This window comes from Mus caroli, chromosome 6 (genome assembly GCF_900094665.2).
Source record: "Mus caroli chromosome 6, CAROLI_EIJ_v1.1, whole genome shotgun sequence".
Taxonomy (NCBI): Eukaryota; Metazoa; Chordata; class Mammalia; order Rodentia; family Muridae; genus Mus; species Mus caroli.
In genome coordinates, this window is record NC_034575.1 from 137,838,994 (window position 1) to 137,860,203 (window position 21,210).

At 40.2% G+C, this 21,210-nt stretch overlaps 1 protein-coding gene across 4 annotated transcripts in view; it reads right to left on the reverse strand.

The window, feature by feature from the left end:
- Window positions 1-4,714: 4,714 nt before the first annotated feature.
- Plcz1 (phospholipase C zeta 1) overlaps window positions 4,715-21,210 on the reverse strand; it is a 53,250-nt gene continuing 36,754 nt past the window's right edge. For all 4 annotated transcript variants that reach the window (XM_021165690.2, XM_021165689.2, XM_021165692.2 and 1 more), the window contains 5 exons: window positions 19,654-19,770; window positions 17,917-18,089; window positions 7,922-8,048; window positions 5,673-5,825; window positions 4,715-4,902 (listed from right to left, as the gene is read on the reverse strand). In XM_021165690.2, the coding sequence (XP_021021349.1) occupies window positions 4,814-4,902; window positions 5,673-5,825; window positions 7,922-8,048; window positions 17,917-18,089; window positions 19,654-19,770 (659 nt within the window). In that variant the 3' untranslated portion in view covers window positions 4,715-4,813. The remainder of the gene's footprint in view (window positions 4,903-5,672; window positions 5,826-7,921; window positions 8,049-17,916; window positions 18,090-19,653; window positions 19,771-21,210) is intronic.

The following is a 21,210-nucleotide window of genomic DNA, read 5'->3' on the forward strand; positions in this document are numbered from 1 at the left end:
ATATCTATATATCTATATATCTATATATCTATATATCTATATATCTTATCTATATATCTATATATCTATATATCTATATATCTATATATCCATATATCCATATATCCATATATCTACATATCTACATATCTACATATCTACATATCTATATATTTATATATCTACATATCTACATCTCTACATCTCTACCTCTCTATCTCTCTATCTCTATCTCTATCTCTATCTCTATCTCTATCTCTATCTATATCTATATCTATATCTATATCTATATCTATATCTATATCTATATCTATCTATATATATTAACAAGCACCACAGAGCTCCTCCTTACTCACTCTCTCCTTCCTTCTAGCATGACCCTCCTTTTCTAGGATGACTCCCAAGTCTCCCCTGAGACTGACACACAGATTCTGGTGGAGGCTCTGTTCTACAGTGCAGGCTCTGTATTCATCACAACACCCGTAGTCTCTTCTTTATCCAAAACTCACAATGGAGAAACTTCTTTTTGCTGGCTGGCTGGAAGCTGCTTCAAACCTCTTTCAGAAACAGAACAACTTCTCCCTGCAGCAACCAGCCTGCCACTTCACCTATCCTGGCCACCACTTCTCACTCTAAAGTCCAGCTCATTGAGGTTGAGAGATTTTGTTCTGACTTTAATAACCGAGGGCTCTGAACCAGCAAATATGAAAATAAAAAGCTCAGAGTTGATACCATTTAACTTCCATGTCACTCTGATGGGTACAAAATAATGGAAGAAGTCTAGGCTTGTGCTGATCTTCAGCTAAGGACCCCAAAGGCCAAACACAGTTGGATCCATTGCTCTCTGCAATGAGGGAGGTGCACATGTGGAATTAGGGTGTCTCTATAGATCAGCAGTTCTCAACCTGTGGATCATGATCCCTCTGGGGGAGGTCAAAGGATCCTTTCACAGGGGTCGCATATCATATATCCCACATTTCAAATATTTACATTACAATTCATAACAGTAGCAAAATTTAGTTCTGAAGTAGCAATGAAATTTTTATGGTAGGGGTCGCCACAACATGAAGAACTGTATTAACGGGTGGTAACTTTGGGAAGGTTGGGAACCAGTCTGTAACGGGATTATAAAGGCTTTCTACTGGATTTGGGCTTGCATTAGATGATTTAATTCAAAGTAGTAAGGGTCTCCTATGTATTGGAAATTGTTGGGAATAGGGACAGAGAGAGCTGATGAGGTGGCTAGGCTGTAAGGCGCAACAATAATGAGGACTCAATTTTGGAGTTGCACACGCATAAAAAATTCCAATGTCGCAGCATGCACCTGTCATCCCAGCACTAAGGAAGAGATGGGAGGAGGGTTCTCTGGCCAGCCAGCCTAGCTGATTGGTGAATTCTAGGTTCAGTGTGAGACCCTATCTCAAAAAATTAGAAAGGAGAGATAGAGGAAGACACCATATATCAGCCTCTGGCTTCTACACACACACACACACCCCAAAAAGAAAATTAACAAAGTGAATAAGGAGTGAGTCCATGACTGGGAAAGCCATCTTATCGATAAAGACATATAACTAAAGCTAAAGCTATAGCTGATGATGTGTCAACAACCACTCACACTATTCTGAATGAGTGAGCACTGGACACTGCAGTGTTTAAGCAATGTCCATGCTCTAACACTCACTGATCGTAGACTTGCTCCATCACAGTAGAACAAATACGTCTGGAGTTGATGTTTATATTCTGCAAGGAAACCCCAATCCCAACAGCGAATTCCACATCAGCTTCTAGCCACTCCCACGTCCAGCTAGCTCATGGCTCCAAGCTTGTACCTCGCTGTCAGTTTTACCAGTTGTAAGCAAGCAAAACCAGGAAATATAACCTAATCAGAGCAAGCATGCACAGCTTCCCTGAGGATCTGACATTTTAACTAAGAGTCTAAAATGCAAAGGTCTTTTTTTCACCACGGTCCCAGAAGCTCATTTAGCCTTTTCTCGTGCTTTCTTCTCATCATGACACTATTATTTCTCACAAATGAATTATGCTTAAGAAGCAAGAGTCAAGGCTGACTTCCCACACTATGCCCAACCTTCCTGAGATGTGAGAACATTCCACGGCTGTGGAGCTTCTGTGGGTAATGTCAGATATAAATTCTTGGGAAAATATAATTTTTTTTAAAAAAGTTTAAAGAGTGAATGATAAGCAATGCACATTTTTAAAATGAAATCAAAATGTTTTAAGACTGCACAAGATTATAGGATGAGAAATTTTTTTAAAAAAATAATATTTCTTCAAAAATGATATATAGAGTAGAATGTTTAAAAATTAATAGCACAGCCGGGCGTGGTGGCGCACGCCTTTAATCCCAGCACTCGGGAGGCAGAGGCAGGCGGATTTCTGAGTTCGAGGCCAGCCTGGTCTACAAAGTGAGTGCCAGGACAGCCAGGGCTACACAGAGAAACCCTGTCTCGAAAAACCAAAAAAAAAAAAAAATTAATAGCTAGGGATGGAATAATAAGTCAGTCATTAAAGTGATTGATTTACAAGTTTGGAGAACTGAGTTCAATCCCCAATACCCACATAAAAACCACACAGCTCATAGTATAATATTGTCACACACACAAAAATAATTATAACCCTAGCACTAGGGAAAGGAAGACCTGAGGCCTGCTGGCTAGGAAGCTATGATTTCAGGTGAGAGATGTATTCACAAAAACTTAAGTGGGCAATTCTTTAGAAAGGATACGGGACACCTATGACCTCCATAGGCACATACAAACATGTGTGTGCACATGAGCACACACAAGTGCCACTTCATACACACAAATTAAATAAAAATAGTTTTCAAAGTCAAAGTCAGCGGGTGAGCTTAATTGGACCCTGTGGGAAAGGTGAGAAGAGAAAACACACTCGCTTTCTCATCCATTTCAAAGCTTAATGGTGCAAGTGAGAGATACAAGTTTATCCCAATGCAGAATTAACGCATTAGCTTGGGAAGCTCACTTGAAGAAAGCCTTTTAAAAAGCTCACACACTTCCAAATCTTCAAAAGACCTCAGAGATTCGAGGTTAGAACCCTGGGTCAGTGGCTGAGCACACCCCAAGCCCTGCTACTGGGTTTACAATAGAGAATTCAGCGAGATCCAACCACTGTCTGCTCAATGGAAGCTGTGGGGGTCTTCCTAAGAAACCCGAACTCTGTGGGAGGCAGATTTTTGGCAGTCACTCATACAGCCCTTAGAAGAATGTGTAAGACCATGCGTCAACACCAAAGGACACTGCTCGTTCCTTATGTGTAGACACTCCCAGGGGTATTTAATTTTTTCAATCATAAATTTTTATTGATTATTTGGGAATTTTTACATAATGAACCCTGATCACACTCATGTCCCAGTTCTCCTGGGTCTGCCTTCCCCCTTGAGATATCCCCGAAAGGAAAAAGAAGAAAGAAATACAAACAACAGAGTCGGATTTGTGTTGTGCATATGCCCACTGGAGCATCATCAGACTTCCAGTGGCCAGCATCCCCTTGGAAAAACCTCCGTCCTTCCCTCCCCACCTGCGCCCCTGCCAGCAGCCACCCACTGTGGAGAGCCGCACTTCTGCATCCTCATCACAATTCTCTAAGAGTTTTCTTCCTGTGTAGGCTGTTGCTTTGGGTGGAGTGGTGTGGTATAGAGGTGAAGGTTGTCATAGGAACCTTCTCCGACCTTCTTTCTCAACTGTGAGTCTGCACTCATCGATACCACTGAAAAAGTAGCTTCCCTGCCTTTACGATCAGCAGGAGCACAGCTGATACACTTTTAATAGTTGGCGTTCAAAGTGATATTTGGTGAAACGTGGCCAGATGGGTTGCATTTTCTGGTCATCAAAGGATAATGAGATTAGGATAAATCTTAAACAAACAATGGTTTCTAGGTTTTTAGTTACATCTGAAGTTAGATTCAGTCTCAGGACATTCCTACTTGGAGTGCTAATTAGGCCGATGTCCTGAGTGTGTCCATCATAACACAATACAGGTACCAGCATGGTGGGGCAATCATTACTGATTTTTTTAAAAGAATAAATAAGAAATGACCATAATCTCTACTACTTTTAGCCAAGTTAAATCTCAGTGTTTGTGAAAACTGAGAACTCTCATCTCTGACCAAAGAACAATACAATCTTAAAAGTACATTAAGGACAGATTCAAAAATACTGCAAATTAATTCAAGACCCCAGCCTGTAAGTCCACATAATAGATTTCTTTTATAGAAATGGAGTCTGACGATAGTGGGAATGCAAATCAATTTCATACACACTTATAAAAATGTCTGTATAATTACAGGGTACCAAATCAAGCACATGGCATCTAAGAAATGGATTGAGAATACAGGGGCTAATTGCTCTCTAGGATATAAGAGGGCACAAAAGGCCTGGCAATCTAATTCCTTCCCACTGCAATAGGCGGCAGTGGGCGTTGGAAATTTAAAACACTCCTCGATTTCACATCTTCTGTGCTGCTAAATATTTGCCAACATGTCTTATATGATCATGCATACTTTTAAAAGCTGTAAATTTTACTCATTAAAAATGATACAAGCAGCTGAGAATGCAACCCTGGAAGCAGAAGCACTGAAGAAATCAGCAGTCGGGGAAACTCACACTGCGCCCAGAAAACAGCATGGCGTGCACACGGGGATCTGCAGTGTGCATCCTCTCATGGTTGCCCACCCGAAGGTGAATAAAATAGATATACCTGACTTAATAGTCTTTTATTTTATGGTTAATAAAAGATGTACCAACATTCCTTGGGACTGTTTACTGTGATGTGTAGCTAATGCGTCAGTTACACTGCGTCACTCTCTGAAGTACCAAACATAAGTAAACAGTGAGGAAGGTTCAAGGTTCGCACCGGATTTGGAAAACAGAGGAACACGACGATAACCTGTGGAAGAGGAACTGTGTCAAGTTAGAAACAACATACTAAGAGTAATGGCCTCCACATTGCAGCTGAGGAAGAAGGTGTCTCTGAGAAAGCATCTTAACATAGTTATTGCTGTGGGGCAGGGCTAGAGTTATTCCAACATAGAATGTGACTTTTCTGTACAATGAAGTGTTCCTAGTTTCTTTCCGAAATTCCAAAGTTCTGTGTGTCCCAGTAATGAGCCCTCACCTCACTTGTCCCCTCTCCCCAAGGGCATCATGATCCAAAGTTAGCCATCACCCTTCTCCTTCCAAAAGACCCTGACTGCTTCCTGGTGATAGAAAAAGTAAGCAACAAAGCTGTTGCTAGCACTAAATAAACCACTCAGAGAAGTTGACTGTGCACCATGCTTCCAGTCCCGAAAATGATCCAAAAAGATCTGGACCCCAGGCTCCCAGTTTGTCCTGAGTCAGAATGAGCCAATCTTTCCCCTCTGTCTTACCCCTGTCCTTCATTTTTTCTTGTCGCCATGACTACCTTTCATGGAAAAGGAAGAATTAGGATCTTGGTAAAGAAGCACACATGCCAAGTTTCCCTAGCAGCCCAGCACACCGCATCTCCAAATCACTTTCCACAGAAAGAACATGTCTCTGCTGTTCTGTCCACCCAAAACTCCCTTCATATCCCACAGAATAGATGAAGCAATGGAAAAATTTGGTGTGATCCAAGTGCAGCTTTGATAGAGGTATATTTACGTGTTAATAAAATCATCTTACTTTTGAGAACATTACCTTTGTTCATGCAAAGAACTGGTAAAGTGTACTGCCCGAGTAATTCATTTCCTGCTAATAAGCCTTGTTGCGTTTCAACAACAAAACGTATCAATGCCAGTTCTGGCACTTGAATAATAAATGTAAATGTTTCATTCCACTTTGGACTAAAAGCTGAAATATAAAGAAATAGATACAGGATTATCACAGATACTTTCTTTAACGAAAAAAGAAAGCAAATAATAATGGATCGCTACAATTTTTCTTTCTAACAGTTAGGCAATAACAATACGAATTTGTACTTTAGAGCATTTAAACATTTAATGTAGTCAGTGAGTGGAAGATGTTATAAGAATAATTATCCTGGCTTTTGAAAACCATATAGGAATTGCAACCCCCACCAGGGTTCACAGCAAGGAAACTACAACTCCAAGAGGTCACCTTGTATCCTAGCATTGCATAGCATATTGCAAAGCAGAGAAATATGCAAGCCTGGAGAGACTGCCTTCAAATAGACAACTGAATCGTTATGAAACAGGACTGAAGCTAAGGCACTCCCTTTGCTACGAATGGAGACACAGGAAAGTGAGAAGTGCCATTTGTCTGTATCAGATTGTTATAGGAAGAACTCTCTTCCTTGTTTTTCCCTAATGATGATTTCAAAGTCGCAAGTTGATAATTTTGTGCTCTAGTAAAATAAATCTGCCCAAGCAACCAATCCCTTGCCACAACAAGGAATCCAAATTGTTTTTCAGCTTGATCTAAATCATCTAAAATTTAAACCGTGAGTTAACAGACTTAAGATAATTACATCTGGACCAAGTCTGTGCTTATAGATCCAATGGTTGAGAGAAAAATTACACATGTTTGGGTACAAATAAAATTCTTTACAAGTCATGTCACTGGTTTTTATCATTTTTAGCATTTCTGATAGATTTTTGAATAATTATAGTGATGTGTATGATTTCGATAGTGCTCCTGCAGTCACTACATCATTTTACCAAGTGGCAGTCCTGAATGAGTCCTTAGCCCATGGAAACAGGAAATTAACTATCTCATTCTGGAATCATGACTTCGGCCTAAAAGCAAACATAATTCCATACTGTACAGAGCCAGATTTAGAGTCAATTCTGTAAAGACACTTCTAAAGCTCTACAGAAAATCCGTATGTAGTCATTGGTCTTCCTCTAACATCACTTTATCCCATGTGCCCTGCCTGCCTCCCTCCCTTCCTCTGTATCTAATCTCTGTGTCTTTTGCATACACATACATGTACATCCACACATGGGCAAAAGTAATGTATTGTTACTTTTTATTAAAAGTACTCAGGACATGAAATTTGGTTGGTGGGTGTACTTTCCATGTCTGAACAAACAGATGAGTTAACTAAGCCTTATCCAAATAGGATCCTTTCTTCACAGACATTCTCATCTCTTATTACACTACCATTGTCCCCATAGTCTTACAGTCCATCTGGTCTTCCATCTAGATCATTACTCCCACGGGGTGACTTGCACAAACACCCTCCATTCATTTCTGCCACTATCTTCCTTACAACATGGCTTCTATGCCTTTTAAGTGCTGGGTTCCTGGCACTTTTTCTGCTTCTCATTTCTCTTTCACACTTTCCCACCTTACCTACAGAAACCATCTCCTGAAAGCTCAGTGCCTTACTCCTCTGTAGATGCCTTCATGTTTTCCATAGTGAATTCTCCAAGAGCAAGCATGGCTTTTCAGAAATGCCCATGAGCAATCTCAATATGATTTTGCCTACTTTCTCATTCACTAGTCTTTCTTGAGCATCCTATATTCTGCCCAGTTTTCATGAGTGAGAGCCATGTTGTTCTTTCTCCCTTTACTACCCTTGTCTCCAACTGTGAGATCCTATGTGGATCTTTGTACATGGGATTTTGTTTTCTCCTTCAAGCCTAATCATTTCTCATCATAATAGTTTTCTTCTTTTATGTCATCTCTCATACTAAGCTGTAGAGTGTCTATGGTAAAGTTATAACGTTTATAAATACATATCTACTAAAAAGATTTTTAAGTTCCTGGCACTTATAAAATCAGGGGACTTTACAAAGCAAGATCTCAAGTCTGAAGAACCGATCTGAATTTCCTCAGAGACATTCACACAAAACCCAGAGGTATAACCAATATTCTACAGTTGTATTATTATAAGGTGCACACTAAGTTATTCTTAAATTTTTTTAAGAATTATTTTCTAAAGAAGAAAATAAAATTTTTCCCTAAGAAGTAGAGGGGCTCACCATTATTCTTAACAACACGAGTCTGCTGCTTCACGTGGTCATTTGGAACACCATAGACTTCTATGATCACTACTACGTCAGGTGTGCTAGAAGACGAGCTAACAGGCAACTGGATTCCACTGATGATCTACGCAAACACACATGACCAGAAGAACTTAGCTGAGCAGGAAAATGCACCACTACTTGACCTTAATCAGATAGTCTTTGTCCAAAAGACAAAGACTTTAACTTATCTGCTACAAAATCTGAAGCTGGCAAACCATGGGGATTTTACATTTTAATCCTTTTACTCTCAAATATCACTAGGTAATGAACAAGACCCTGTCTAAAGCACTGTTTTTACTCAAGTGTATTTATAATGGAATCCACCATGTCTAAGGTTTATAATTCATTTGCATATATTTTTATTTAAAAAAAACATGCTTTAATCATTTTTACTACTTTAGTGTTTCTGCTTTCACAAATATGAAATGCTGTACCACATAACATTTTCTTTAAAATGTACATTTTAATCAGTTATACAGTTTGACATTATCCACTGTTAACAGCATTGCCAAGCCAAGGAACTGGAACTTGATAAGATCGACTATCTTATATGCATGTTAGGAACAGGGATCAAAACATACTTTAAAAGTTATTAGTTATATTTTTATTTAGATTATCTTGTTGTCCCAGCTAATTATTGAATTAGGATTGTGTTTTGATTTTTAAGGACAAAGTGAGCATTTGAAATATGTTGATTTAAGATGAAAAATAAAAGTTAAAAAGCTAGGACCGCAGCCCTGGATAACTGCCACCGGGAACCATCCCTTCCCACATGCCTCCTGACTAAACACTAGCTTCCTAAGCCCTCCAATGCCCAGCCATTGGCTGACCAGAGGTTACTCAAGGAAGAACAGCTAGACTTGGAGAGCCACATAGAAGGCAGTAGAGGAGAGGGCCAGAGAGATTCATGTTGACCCTTGGGTGGTCTCTGTTCACAGAGACACTACCAAACTCTCAGAAGACCAGAGATAGAACCCACAGGCCCCAGTATAGGTTCCACAAAGATGAATCTTATGATTTAATCCTACTCTGAACAGTGTACATGTCTACACTGAAGGAAAAATAATGAGCAAAAACAAACACAGAGCAGTGACTAACAGAATGGTCCAGATTCTCAAGGCCTAGAACATAACTAAAGTAACATGAAGAAACAAGACAACATGTCCCAAGCCACCCCCAAGATTACTAATCCTGTAGTAATGAATCCAAACGGAAACAACCAGGAATACCCTCCAGACAGAGTTCAAAAGAACAATCATAGCTATGTTCAAATATCTCGAAGAAGGACAAAAGCAAGGATCGAAGTGAAACGCTAAATTAATCAAAGGCATAAAAATTCAGTTCAATAGAGAGAATAGGAAAAAACGAACAATTCTAGAAATGAAAATCAATAAGTCAAATAAAAATAGTTTAAAATCTCAGAGGAAAAAAACCTCACCAACAGAACAGATCTGGGTAAAACCAAAGAGTCAGGGCTGGAAGACAAAGCAGAGGAAATCTGTCTCTCAGCAATGGAGAAGGAAAATAGAAAATACATATGCAAACAAAACATAGGAGCTTTGGGACAGAATACTACGAAAAGTCATAAATTTTGAATATAGGCCTAAAAGAAGAAGAAAGCCATCGAAAAATCACCAGGAAAAATTAAATTAGATTGCCCAAATCTAAAGAAAGAGATGCCGGTCTAGGAACCCACAACACCAAATCAGACCAAATCGTCATCATCATCATCATCATCACCATCATCATCACCATCATCTCCCCATGATATAGTATAGTTAAAAATCTTAAACAGAAAATAAAGAAAAGGCATTAAAAATTGTTAAGTCAGAGCCATCAAAATAAAAAATGATTTTTCAACAGAACATTTTAAAACCAGAGGGATGGAGAAAAATGTATTCCAATTTCTGAAAGACCACAGCTGTCAACCCAGACTATTGTACCCTACAAAACTATCCATTAAAATGAAGGAGAAATAAAAACCCTTTCCCTGATAAAAAATGGATTTGTGACCACTAAGTCAGCTCTACAGATGATACAAGGAGGAATACTTAATTCTGAAGAGAATCATAAACAAATCAAGAGATTATAAGGAATAAGTAAGTAGAGCCAGGATAGTTAATCGAAAGAAGTCTAAAAAAGCACTACAAAATCAACAAAATGACAGAAATTGATATGCAACTTTCAATAATGTAATTCCTGACACTAAAAGACACATTCCAGCAGAATGAATGAGAAAATCGGACCCTACTTTTTCCTGTCTCCAATAAATTCACTTTATCAAAAACAATAAACACTATCTTATAATAAAAGGATGGAAAGGGGTATTCCAAACAAACAGTACCAAGAAGTAAACAGGTGTGCCATAGATATTCTAACATTTGACAATAAATTTCAAATCAAAACCAGTTAATCACACATTACAAGGAAGGTCACTTCATATTCATAAAAAGACCAACCCACCAAGAAGGCAGAACAAATTTAAATATATACATTCCAAACATAGGTTGACACAGCCTCATTGAAAACATATTACTATATTTAAAAACACAGATAAACACAGCACACAGTTTACGAGTAAATTTAATTCCAATTTTCACCAATAGATAGGTTATTGTGGCAAAGCCTAAATAGAAAAGCTCTGGATGTAATAAATCAAATGGAATTAACACATTTACAGACTTCTGTGCTCAAACACTAAAGAATACACATTTTTCTCAGTACCCCATAGAATTGTCTGCAAAATGATCATATATTAGAACTTAATTAAATCTCAAGTATTAGAAAATTAAAATAATATCCTGCAAGCTTTCCGACCTTAATTAAGACCCAGTGTGACCTGAATCTGTTAGAGAAGAAAGTTAGTGATATACTTCAACCTATAGGCACAAAAAATGGCTGTCTAAAGAGAATTCTGACAACACAGATATCAAGAAAAACAACTGAACTGACAAGGGAGAACTCGTGAAACCAAAAGGCTCTCACACAGCAAAGTGTATCATCATTAAACTGAAGAGACAACCGACAGAATGAGGGCAAAAATCTTTATCAGCATTATATGTGACTGAGAGTATCTATAAAGAACTAAAAAAACAAACAAATTTTAAAAACCAATTAAATATTACAAAAACCACCAGTCAATCAAAAACTGTGTCATGGAACTAAGCAGGAGAATTGCATATGTGTGTGATAAGTTCTCAAACAACAAAGAACTTATAAAGCTAAAGGTACAGTTATTAAACGTGAACCACATTTTCAATCACTGAATATGATTATATGTTTTATATAAATGATGGCTTATATAAAAAAGAGAGAGAGAGAGAGAAAGAGTGGCACAGAATAGAGAATAGGAGAAAAAAGGAGGAGACAACCTGATGTGTAGCTGCTTCTGTCCTAAATCCACACATTGTGACATCACTATACACTAAGGTAACTGAAAATATTCAAGAGGCAGAAATCATTCAGTGTAGTTAGATATATGCATGTTTAGAAAGAAGATTGCTTGTAGATACTCACTACACTACTTCCAGATATGAGTGCTTGCCAGCTGATTATCAGCACTATGGGAAAAGAGTGTGTCCAAAATGGAACTGGTTCAACTTTGTATTCTCTATGCTGAAGAAAAGGAAAGGAAAAGAGAGGAGGGGGGAGGGGAGGGGGGAGGAGAGGGGAGGGGAAGGAAGAAGGGAAGGGAAAGGACAACTGGGTTAGACCAAAACTTGAAGTTCAAAGGTAACAGAATAAACTGTCGATTGTCTTCATCAAGGACTCAGGAAGCTGATAGTAAACCCAGGCCTCAGGATTTCCAAACTGTGCTCCCAGAACCTGGGATCTTAAAGTAGCCAACTACAAAGCTCTTTAGAATAGCCAGGATGAGAGTACTCACTTGTATAGCTGTGGTGGCTGCTTCCAAGGAGACTCACTAACCTGTCTGTTTGAGTCCAAGCCACTTAACACCTCAAAGTGAGATTCTCAGAGAATAAGCCTGCAGTAGGAGCCCAGAACATTCATAAGCATCTGTGTGCACAAACAACCCTGGAAATTTATTTCTGTTCAGACCGCATGGATGCTCCCTCTACTATTCTCAGCAGGCAACAGATGTCACTCATTCAATCAACTTCCACGTAGGAACCATATGTTTTCTGTCAGACCCCGTTGAGTAGACTTGAACAGAGCCCAGCTCTTATCCTTAAAGAATCCTCAGATAGCTGGAGAACAAGGACAAGAAAATGATTCTAATGCAGGATGCTATGTGCTGTAATGTGCTTGGGTAGGCTGTGATGGAAGGAAGCTGTAAAAAGAGAACACAACCAAGAAAAAAAAAAAAGCTTCCAAAAAGTAGGGATTTTTAAGTCATGAGTCAGTCAAGCCATGGCATCTAAATTTAATCCCAGCACACAGGAGGCAGCAACAGGCAGATCTCTGAGCTCAAGGCCAGTCTGCCGACTAGATAGTGAATTCCAAGACAGCTATGATTACACAGTAAGACCTTGTCTAAAGGATGGGTGAGTGGAGAGAAACATAAGAGACAGAAACAGGAGAGAGAGAGAGAGAGAGAGAGAGAGAGAGAGAGAGAGAGAGAGAGAGAGAGATTGAGAGATTGATTCCTGGACATGGTTATAAAATAAGTTCAGGCTAGATGAGATGAGACACTGATATAGAAAGAGACACTGGGAAAGTAACTGGTAATCAGACATGAATGTTAAGTACTAATAAAATCATCATTTTAATAAAACCTCTCTGTTTGACTTAGGGAAGAAGGGCTAAGAAGACTGAGGCAGGCTGTTTTCATTTCGTTTCTGTTATTTTTATAAACTACCCTGACAGATAACTTTCAAGGAGAAATGATTGCTCAGCTTACAGTCCGTCATTGTGGGAAAGTCAAGGCAGGAAGCTGAAAGAAGTAGTCACATCTGCAGTCTCGAGCAAAGAGAGGATCAATGAGGACAAGCTTGCTGCTCATTTCACCTTCTCCTTTTATACAACCCAGGCCTAGGGAATGATGCCACCCACTCTCAGGCCGGGTCTTCCCAGATAACCCAATAAGCATAGCTCTTACTTGGGACTTGAGAGATGGATCAGTGGAAGAGCGCCTGATACTCTTCCAGAGAAACAGAGTTTGATTTTCAGTACATCCTTGGGAGCTTACAACTCTCTTTTACTCCAGTTTCAAAGAATCCAATACTCTCTGCTGGCCTGCATGGGCACCAAGCATGCATAGGATGCACAGGCATGCACATAGGCAAAATACCTATTCACATAAGTTACTAAAATAAAAATTTAAAAGAAAATCAAAGACATTCTCACAGACCAATCTAATCCAAACAATCTCTCACTGAGACTCTCTTCCCGGGTGATTCCAGACTAGGTCAAGTTGACAAATTCAGACCCAAAAGGACATGCATGATATGTACTCACTAATAAGTGGCTATTGGCCAAAAAGGTACAGAATGCCCAGGATACAATCCACAGAACTCAAGAAGGCTAACAAGCCAAAGAACCCAAGTGAGGATATCTCAAACCCACTTGGGAGGGAGAAGAAAGCCATCATGGGGGGGTGGGGAGCTGGGTGGGAAAGGGGACAGGGTGGGGAAGAGGGAAACATGATCAGGTATTGAGATGAGGAAGCAAAACTGAAGCCCTGAGGGCCAACATAAAGAATGGAAATAGGCAACCTCAGGAGGTAGGAGGTAGGGAGACCCTCTTGAATGTACCAGAGACCTGGGAGATGAGAGTCTCTCAGGACTCAAACGGAGGGACCTTAGATGAAATGCCCAACAGTGAGAAGAGGGAACTTGTAGAGTCCACCTCCATTAGAAAGACAGAGCATCGAGTTACAGAGACAAAGTTTGGAGCTGAGACAAAAGGATGGACCATCTAGAGACTGCCATATCCAGGGATCCATCCCATAATTAGCCTCCAAACGCTGACACCATTGCACACACTAGCAAGATTTTGCTGAAAGGAACACTGATATAGCTGTCTCTTTTGAGACTATGCCGGGGACTAGCAAACACAGAAGTGGATACTCACAGTCATCTATTGGATGGATCACAGGGCCCCCAACGGAGGAGCTAGAGAAAGTACCCAAGGAGCTAAAGGGAACTGCAACCCTATAGGTGGAGCAACAATATGAAATAACCAATACCCCGGAGCTCTTGTCTCTAGCTGCATATGTATCAAAAGATGGCCTAGTCGGCCATCACTGGAAAGAGAGGCCCATTGGACATGCAAACTTTATATGCCTCAGTACAGGGGAATGCCAGGGCCAAAAAGTGGAAGTGGGTGGGTAGAGGAGTGTGTGTGGGGGGAGTGTATTGGGGACTTTTGGGATAGCATTGGAAATGTAAATGAGGAAAATACCTAATAAAAATATTTAAAAAAAGAAAGACAGAGGAAGATCAAGAGGAAGGAAGATCACCCCATCAAGAGGAAGGATGGGGTTGACATCCCACAGTCAAAGACTCTGACCCAGAATTGTTCTTGTCTGAAAGAACTGCAGGGACAAAAATGGATAAGAGACTGAGAGAAAGGAGGTCCAGCAACAGGCACAAACTGAGATCCAGCTCAGGGGGAGGCCCCAAGGCCTGGCACTAATACTGATGCTATGGTGTGCTTACAAATAGGAGCCTAGCCTGGCTGCCCTCCAAAAGCCCAATGGACAGAAGCCAGTTATCCCTGTGGTTGAATTAGGGAAAAGCTGGAAGAAGCTGAGGAGGAGGGTGACCCTAAAGGAAGACCAGCAGTTTCAACTCACTGGACCCCTGAAATCTCTGAGACACAGAGACACCAATCAGGCAGCACACACCAGCTGATATGAGGCCCCCAACAGACATACAGCAGAGGACTGCCTGGCTGGACTCAGTGAGAGAAGATGCACCTAACCCTCAATAGACTTGAGGCCCCAGGGAATGGGGAGGTCTAGTGGGGTAGGGGTGGGGTGGAAATGGGGGTGGGGGAAATCCTCTTGGAGACGGAGGATGAGGTATGTGATGAGGAACAGTCAGAGGGAGGACCAGGAGGGGGATAAAGACTGGACTGTAAAAAAAAAAAAAGATTAAAGAATAATAACATCAACATGAGCTGATTGCACGTGTTTAAGAAGTCAAATGAAGAGACCTGGTGATAGATAACGAATTCCTGAAAGAGGACAGCAGCAAAGGTAGTTAGTAAGACCAAGGGAAGGGATCATGGAGACCTAGAGTGGACTGGATAGAATTTATAAATGAATGATATGGGAAGTAAAAGAGATGCATAAAAACACTGCCATGTTTTCTGGTCTGAGTTGGTCAGATGAATAATGCCATATACTGACATGTCAATAAAATAGTTAAAGGTAGATTGACTGGGAAGGGATGTTAGGTTTTAAATTTTTAAGTTTGACAGGATAGTGATTTAATAAGTATGGATGCTTGGTAGACTGTTTAAAATATACTTCAGTTTCTAAAAAAACAAGTGAAGTCAGGTTTAAGATTTGAGCCTTACTGGCTGTTAAAATCATGAGCCTTTGCATATGGGAATGTGAGAAGAATCATTAGCTTGGAACAAAGGTTAGGGAAAAGCTTTATGCAATATAAATATTTTAGGAGTAGTTACAAAAAGAGGAATCCATCAATGAAAGTGAAACAGATTTTCATGGCACATAGATAATAAATCCAGACCAAGAGGAGCCTTGAGTGTGTTAGAAAGGCTCTTAGGAGTGGCTAATCCACCTTTTCTCACTGAATCAACTATTTAAAAGATGCAGAAAGGAGGCCAACGTGACAATCCCCTTGTAAAAGAAGCTCTGTGGTCAATAATACTTCTCCACATGCCAAAACGTGTCAGCTAATCAATATTTGTAACCCCCATTGGAGGTGATTTCTTGCTATCTACTCTGACTGGATTATAGTGTCACAACATCCTACGAGCAGGAGCAAAGCTGGCTGTACACCTCACCAGCACACTTTCCTGAAAATCCAAAGCCTTTCCTCTCTGTCCACCTTTCCTCTATTGTTGTCTCCAATTTGCCTGATTGGGAACATCCTCTCGAGGGACAGGGGAGAGGAGGAATGGGGTGAGAAACCGTGGGAGGGGGACTGGGATGGGGGCAATGGTTGTATCGTTAATTAATTAAAATACACAAGCCAAAAAAAAAAAAAAAAAAAACCTTACTACTTAGAAAACAGCTCTTAAATTCTCTCATTCTTCACTGGTATTAAATGGCTAGGGCCTGAAGCAGGTAAGAATAGGCTCCCAAGCCCAGTAGTGTTATGACAATAGTGGACAGAAATGAGACAGAAATTGTTGAGTAAAACCTATTCTGGGGACAGTTTCAAGCATCATAGTTAGGAGTGAAGATCGAGAGGCTCACTCAACAGCTGACAGAGTCCCAGACCTCTGCTAGGTAGCAGCATGGAGCATGTAACTAGAAACAGAAGGATCACTGACCCAAATCCCAAGAGAACATCTGAGATGGTGCCAAAGATTGTCAGAGGAACTAGTTGAACAGAAGGGAGCAACCAAAGAGGCCAGGCCTGTGCAGTTCATTTAGCAAACAAACAAATCCTCCAGTCGCAGTCTATATAGGTGGAGGTACAGCCTAAGGCAGTGGCTTGTAATTAAGTGGAGAAAAAAAAAATGCATCCAGACCTTCTTGAAAGGCTCAGTGACATTTTAAAAAGTAAATAAACATTGCATTTAGAAATACAGAGAAAGAAGAGCCTGTGCTAATGGAGAGAGCCACTTTTGCTATAATGAACATATACAGGAAGCAATAAAGCAAAGAGATGAAAGAACGAGGGAGGAGAAGTGAGAGGAGCAGGGTGAAGATAGAAATAAAGAGGGGGTCACATGGGGTGATCACCAACCAGAGACTAAATGTGCAGCGGACAAATGAGATGTGTGTGTGTGTGTGTGTGTGTGTGTGTGTGTGTGTGTGTGTGTTTTAAAGATTGATGTTATGTATATGAATACACTGTAACTGTCTTCAGACACACAAGAAGAGGGCACATTACAGATGGTTGTGAGCCACCATGTGGTTGCTGGGAATTGAACCCAGGACCTCTGGAAGAGCAGTCAGTGCTCTTAACCACTGAGCCATCTCTCCAGCCCCTGTCCATCTATATTAAAGTGAAAATAAAACCAAACATAGGCGCCTGAAAAGATGGCTAAGCAGCTGAGAGCATTCACTGCTCTCCCACAATGGGCAGCTCACAATCATCTGTTCCCTCCAGCTCCACGGGGATCAGATTCCCTCTTCTGGACTCCACAGGTATCTGCACACACACACACACACACACACACACACACACACACACACACACAAATAAAAACCCATCAATCAATCAATTTTAAAAAATTAAATATAGACTTCTGAATCATTGTAGGGAAGAAATGTTAAAAAGTTCTTGAAAACTTCAGGGAAAAAAAATGAGAACATTCTAAGTTTAAAACATATTAATAGACGTGGATAATGGATTCAGAAAGTAGACCCACACCTTTATTTGCAATCAAACAGAGTTCAGAGACATAGCAGGGAAAGAGCGCTGCACTCCAAAAGTAAGAGATTAACGAGAAAGAAATAGCACCTAGAACTTGCTGCTGAAAATTCTTTAAAGGTAAGGGACAAAGAGTGTCATGTCTTCAAGGTCATCAGCAGGCTGAACTCAAACCACTCCATCACGGTGCTAAATGGTGAAAGACAACGGAATGCTATAAATAGATCTCTCCAGGGAAAAGGTTTTAGCCTCAATATTTCCATTCACTGGCAGGAAATCATTCATGTGAAAATGCACACAAAGAAAATTTTCAGATACAGAAAGAGATGCTAAAACAGCCCCTATTAACTGTGTCTAGAAAGATTAACAGGAATTTAAAGGGCATTAGAGCTGATCGGTATTATTGAAATATTAATGTACACTATCTAGTTTACTTAAAAACCAGCAAATAAAACAAGCCATTAATCTTACTCGGATTGTGAGGGTAATTGGATGGCCATCATATTCTGGCTCATTTGGGTTAAAGCCCAGGGTTGTATCTCTAAGGATGTCTGGCTTCAAAATATATCCAGAGCCTCCATTATCCAAAAATTTCCCGTTTTGCAAATCCATAGGCAGTCCAGGGGTTTGAAAATTCAAGGCCACTGTGATAGAGAAGTATGTTGACACTGTTAGGAAATAGCATAGTTAAGCTCAATGGTGTATTGAAATCTTTAAATACTGCCTAGTTTCATGTTTTCTAAGAATATGGGTCATTTACCTAGTAAGCCATGGATTTTTAAATATGTTATTGCTGTCTTGTCATGGTGGTTTGAATAAAAGTAGTCACCGTAGGCCCATAGGGAGGGGCACTGTTAGGAGGTATGGTTTTGTTGGAGTCGGTGTGGCCTTGGAGGAACTGTGTCGCTAGCTAGGGTGGGTGTTGAGGTTTCAAAGACTCAAGGCTAGGCCCAGTGTCTCTCTTTCTTCCTAATGCCTGAGGATCCAGATGCAGAACTCTCAGCCACTTCTGACCTGGATGCCGTCATGCTTCCCACGATGATGATAATGTACTAACCCTCAGAACTGGAAGCCAGCCCCTATCAAATGCTTTCTTTTGTAAGAGTTGTAAGGGTCATGGTATCTCTTCATAGCAATAGAAACCCTAACTAAGATACTTACTCATGTTACTGTGTGTCTGTGAACTATAACATTCAATTCATAAAATTAAATTATTATATAGTTGTTGGTGGGTGGGTTAGTTTTCAAGACAGGGTCTCATATAGCCCAGATAGAAGCTTCAAACTCTCCATATAAGGGAAGAAAACCTTAAACTCCTGGAGCCCTTGTATCCCTTTCCCTTGTGCTGAGATTTCAGGTATGCCCAGTAATATCTATCTACTGTAGAATTTGGAATAAAAGTCGCATTGAGTATGGATTACAGAAAAGCAGTCCACATGTCAGATAATGTTCAAGGAGTATAAAGATAAAGAAAATAGGGCTGGGGCTCTAGATCAGGAATAGAGTGTTGGTTTAACTTGTATAGGGCCTTAGATTAAAGAGAAGGCACCAACTATACCACAAATATCCAGGTCCAAGTGGTAGATATATTCCCTGAGAAGACAAGAAACTGAGTGCCTACAGAGTGCCTGGTAAGAGGTCCTGGTGTAAGTCCTCCCTCAAGCCCTCACTAACCCACCTGATCCTACTCCCCGTCTCCTCAGGCCTACATGTACACCTCTCCACAGCCCAGGTGATGGAGAATGAGCCCCTGACCCTGGGTGGTTGGTGCTGATGTCATACCTGCTCTATGGTTAGCATCAAGGAGAATCTGGCATGGAGAAATAACCAACCCTGTGACCCTACTCACCTTCTGAGACTGTGAACGTCAAAGCTCATATTAGTTCAAAATGATGAAGGGCACTTGGCTTGAAGAAGACTTGGACCTAACTCCCTCAAATGCACATATTCCAATATCCAGACCTTGGAAAGCCTAGACTAATTCACAAGATCAGGATATTGTAATATTAGTCTAGGCTTTCCAACCTTCAACAACATCTGCCCTCTCCAGCTATTTGGTGAAAAATTTAGCTCTAGACACCAGTGGTTTACCATGAATGCTTGATCGTGCTTCCAGGGCCAAAACTTTTCTGGAAATTTCCATTAACTCACACAAAGAATTCATTTCTACTTACATTTGCAGATAGGTCACTACCCTGCATAACATACCCATCTGACATCCTACATTCCAAAACTCTTGAGGGTTAAAGTTAGAAGAGTCTGCTCTCATCATTTTGGGGTATACTCTGGTGATGAATGCCGCAGTGTGGAAAATAAACTCATGGACTACAAAGAGAAAAAAGAAATGAAAATGTTTGAAGCATTTGTAGCCAGCGAAACAAGATATTTTTGTATTATTACTCACATATGTAAAATAATTCTATGCATGACCTTGGCAAGAATATTTATCAATCACAAAATAAAAAAGAACCCATGCACTTATGCTACAAAATAATTCAGAAAATTTTATAATTATTTCATGGAGCAACTTAAGTACCCTGATCATTTACTTGAACTATTTCAAGATCACACTTCCAAATTAATTCCAAGTTAATACAAGATTACACACAATTCCAAAATTAAATGTTTTAAGTAACATAATCTCCAATTTTTAATCATAATTTTCACCTTAAGATGCACTCGCATGTAAGTCATATGAAGCTACAGGTTTCTAGTTAAATTTATTTAGTGATCATTTCACAGACTTAAAGGAACCCTTGAGTTATCTGGCTTAGCTCCCAATCCTCTGGCACAGCATCTTTCCCTCACGTGCTTCCAATCTCTGCTTTCAACCCTCTATTGCCAATTTCACTACTTCCCAACAGTTTTATCTTTTTTTTATTGGTTATTTTATTTATTTACATTTCAAATGTTATCCCCTTCCCAGTTTCCCCTCCACAAGCCTCCATCCCCATCTCCCTCCCCCTGCCTCTATGAGGGTGCTCCCCCACCCTTTTGCTGAGCTATCCATTTGCTTATACCATGTACATACACGTGCATATGTTATCTATATGCGTTTTGTGCATTTCTGTTTGTCTATATTCTAAGTGACTTGAAATTTAAAACTAATTTGCATCCTTCACCATTTGACTGACGTCCCTTTAGATGAACACAGATGTCATGCTTTTTTTCAAGAGTTTTCTCCTTTCACTGAACAGATCCCATTGGCACAACCATTCCTGACAGTATGACAACCAATCTTGAGAAAAGTGATAGCTATGTAAAGCTCATAGTATTTGCTAATGGGAAAAAAAAATCCTTTCCTCCTTGTCCTAAGCAGTATTCTTTAAAAGGCATTGCTAATTTAAAAGCCAAACATTGTTTTGAAATCATGCTCCCTTCTGCATTGTACAGGAGTCTATATATAGGCACAACATGCACACCTGGGACCTAGAGCTTTACCCTCTACATATGATATATGAATTGTCGCTAAGGTCTCTATGATAGTAGATTCTGAGTATCAATCTGATTGGGTTAAGGAACACCTAGCATCAGTGAGGCACGCTTACAAGTGTGTCCTTAAGGGTATTTCTATGGAGGATTAACTGAGAAAGGCCCCCCCTCGGTGTGGGTGGAATCATCCCCCAGGCTAAGTCCTTGCATTGTTAGTAAAAGTGGGAAAGAAAGGAAAGCAATTGATCACGCGCTTCTGTATCCCTTCCTTCCTTATCTAAAGAGATGTGAGCAAACACTGCCCCCTGCCCCCACAACCATGGAACTGAGATG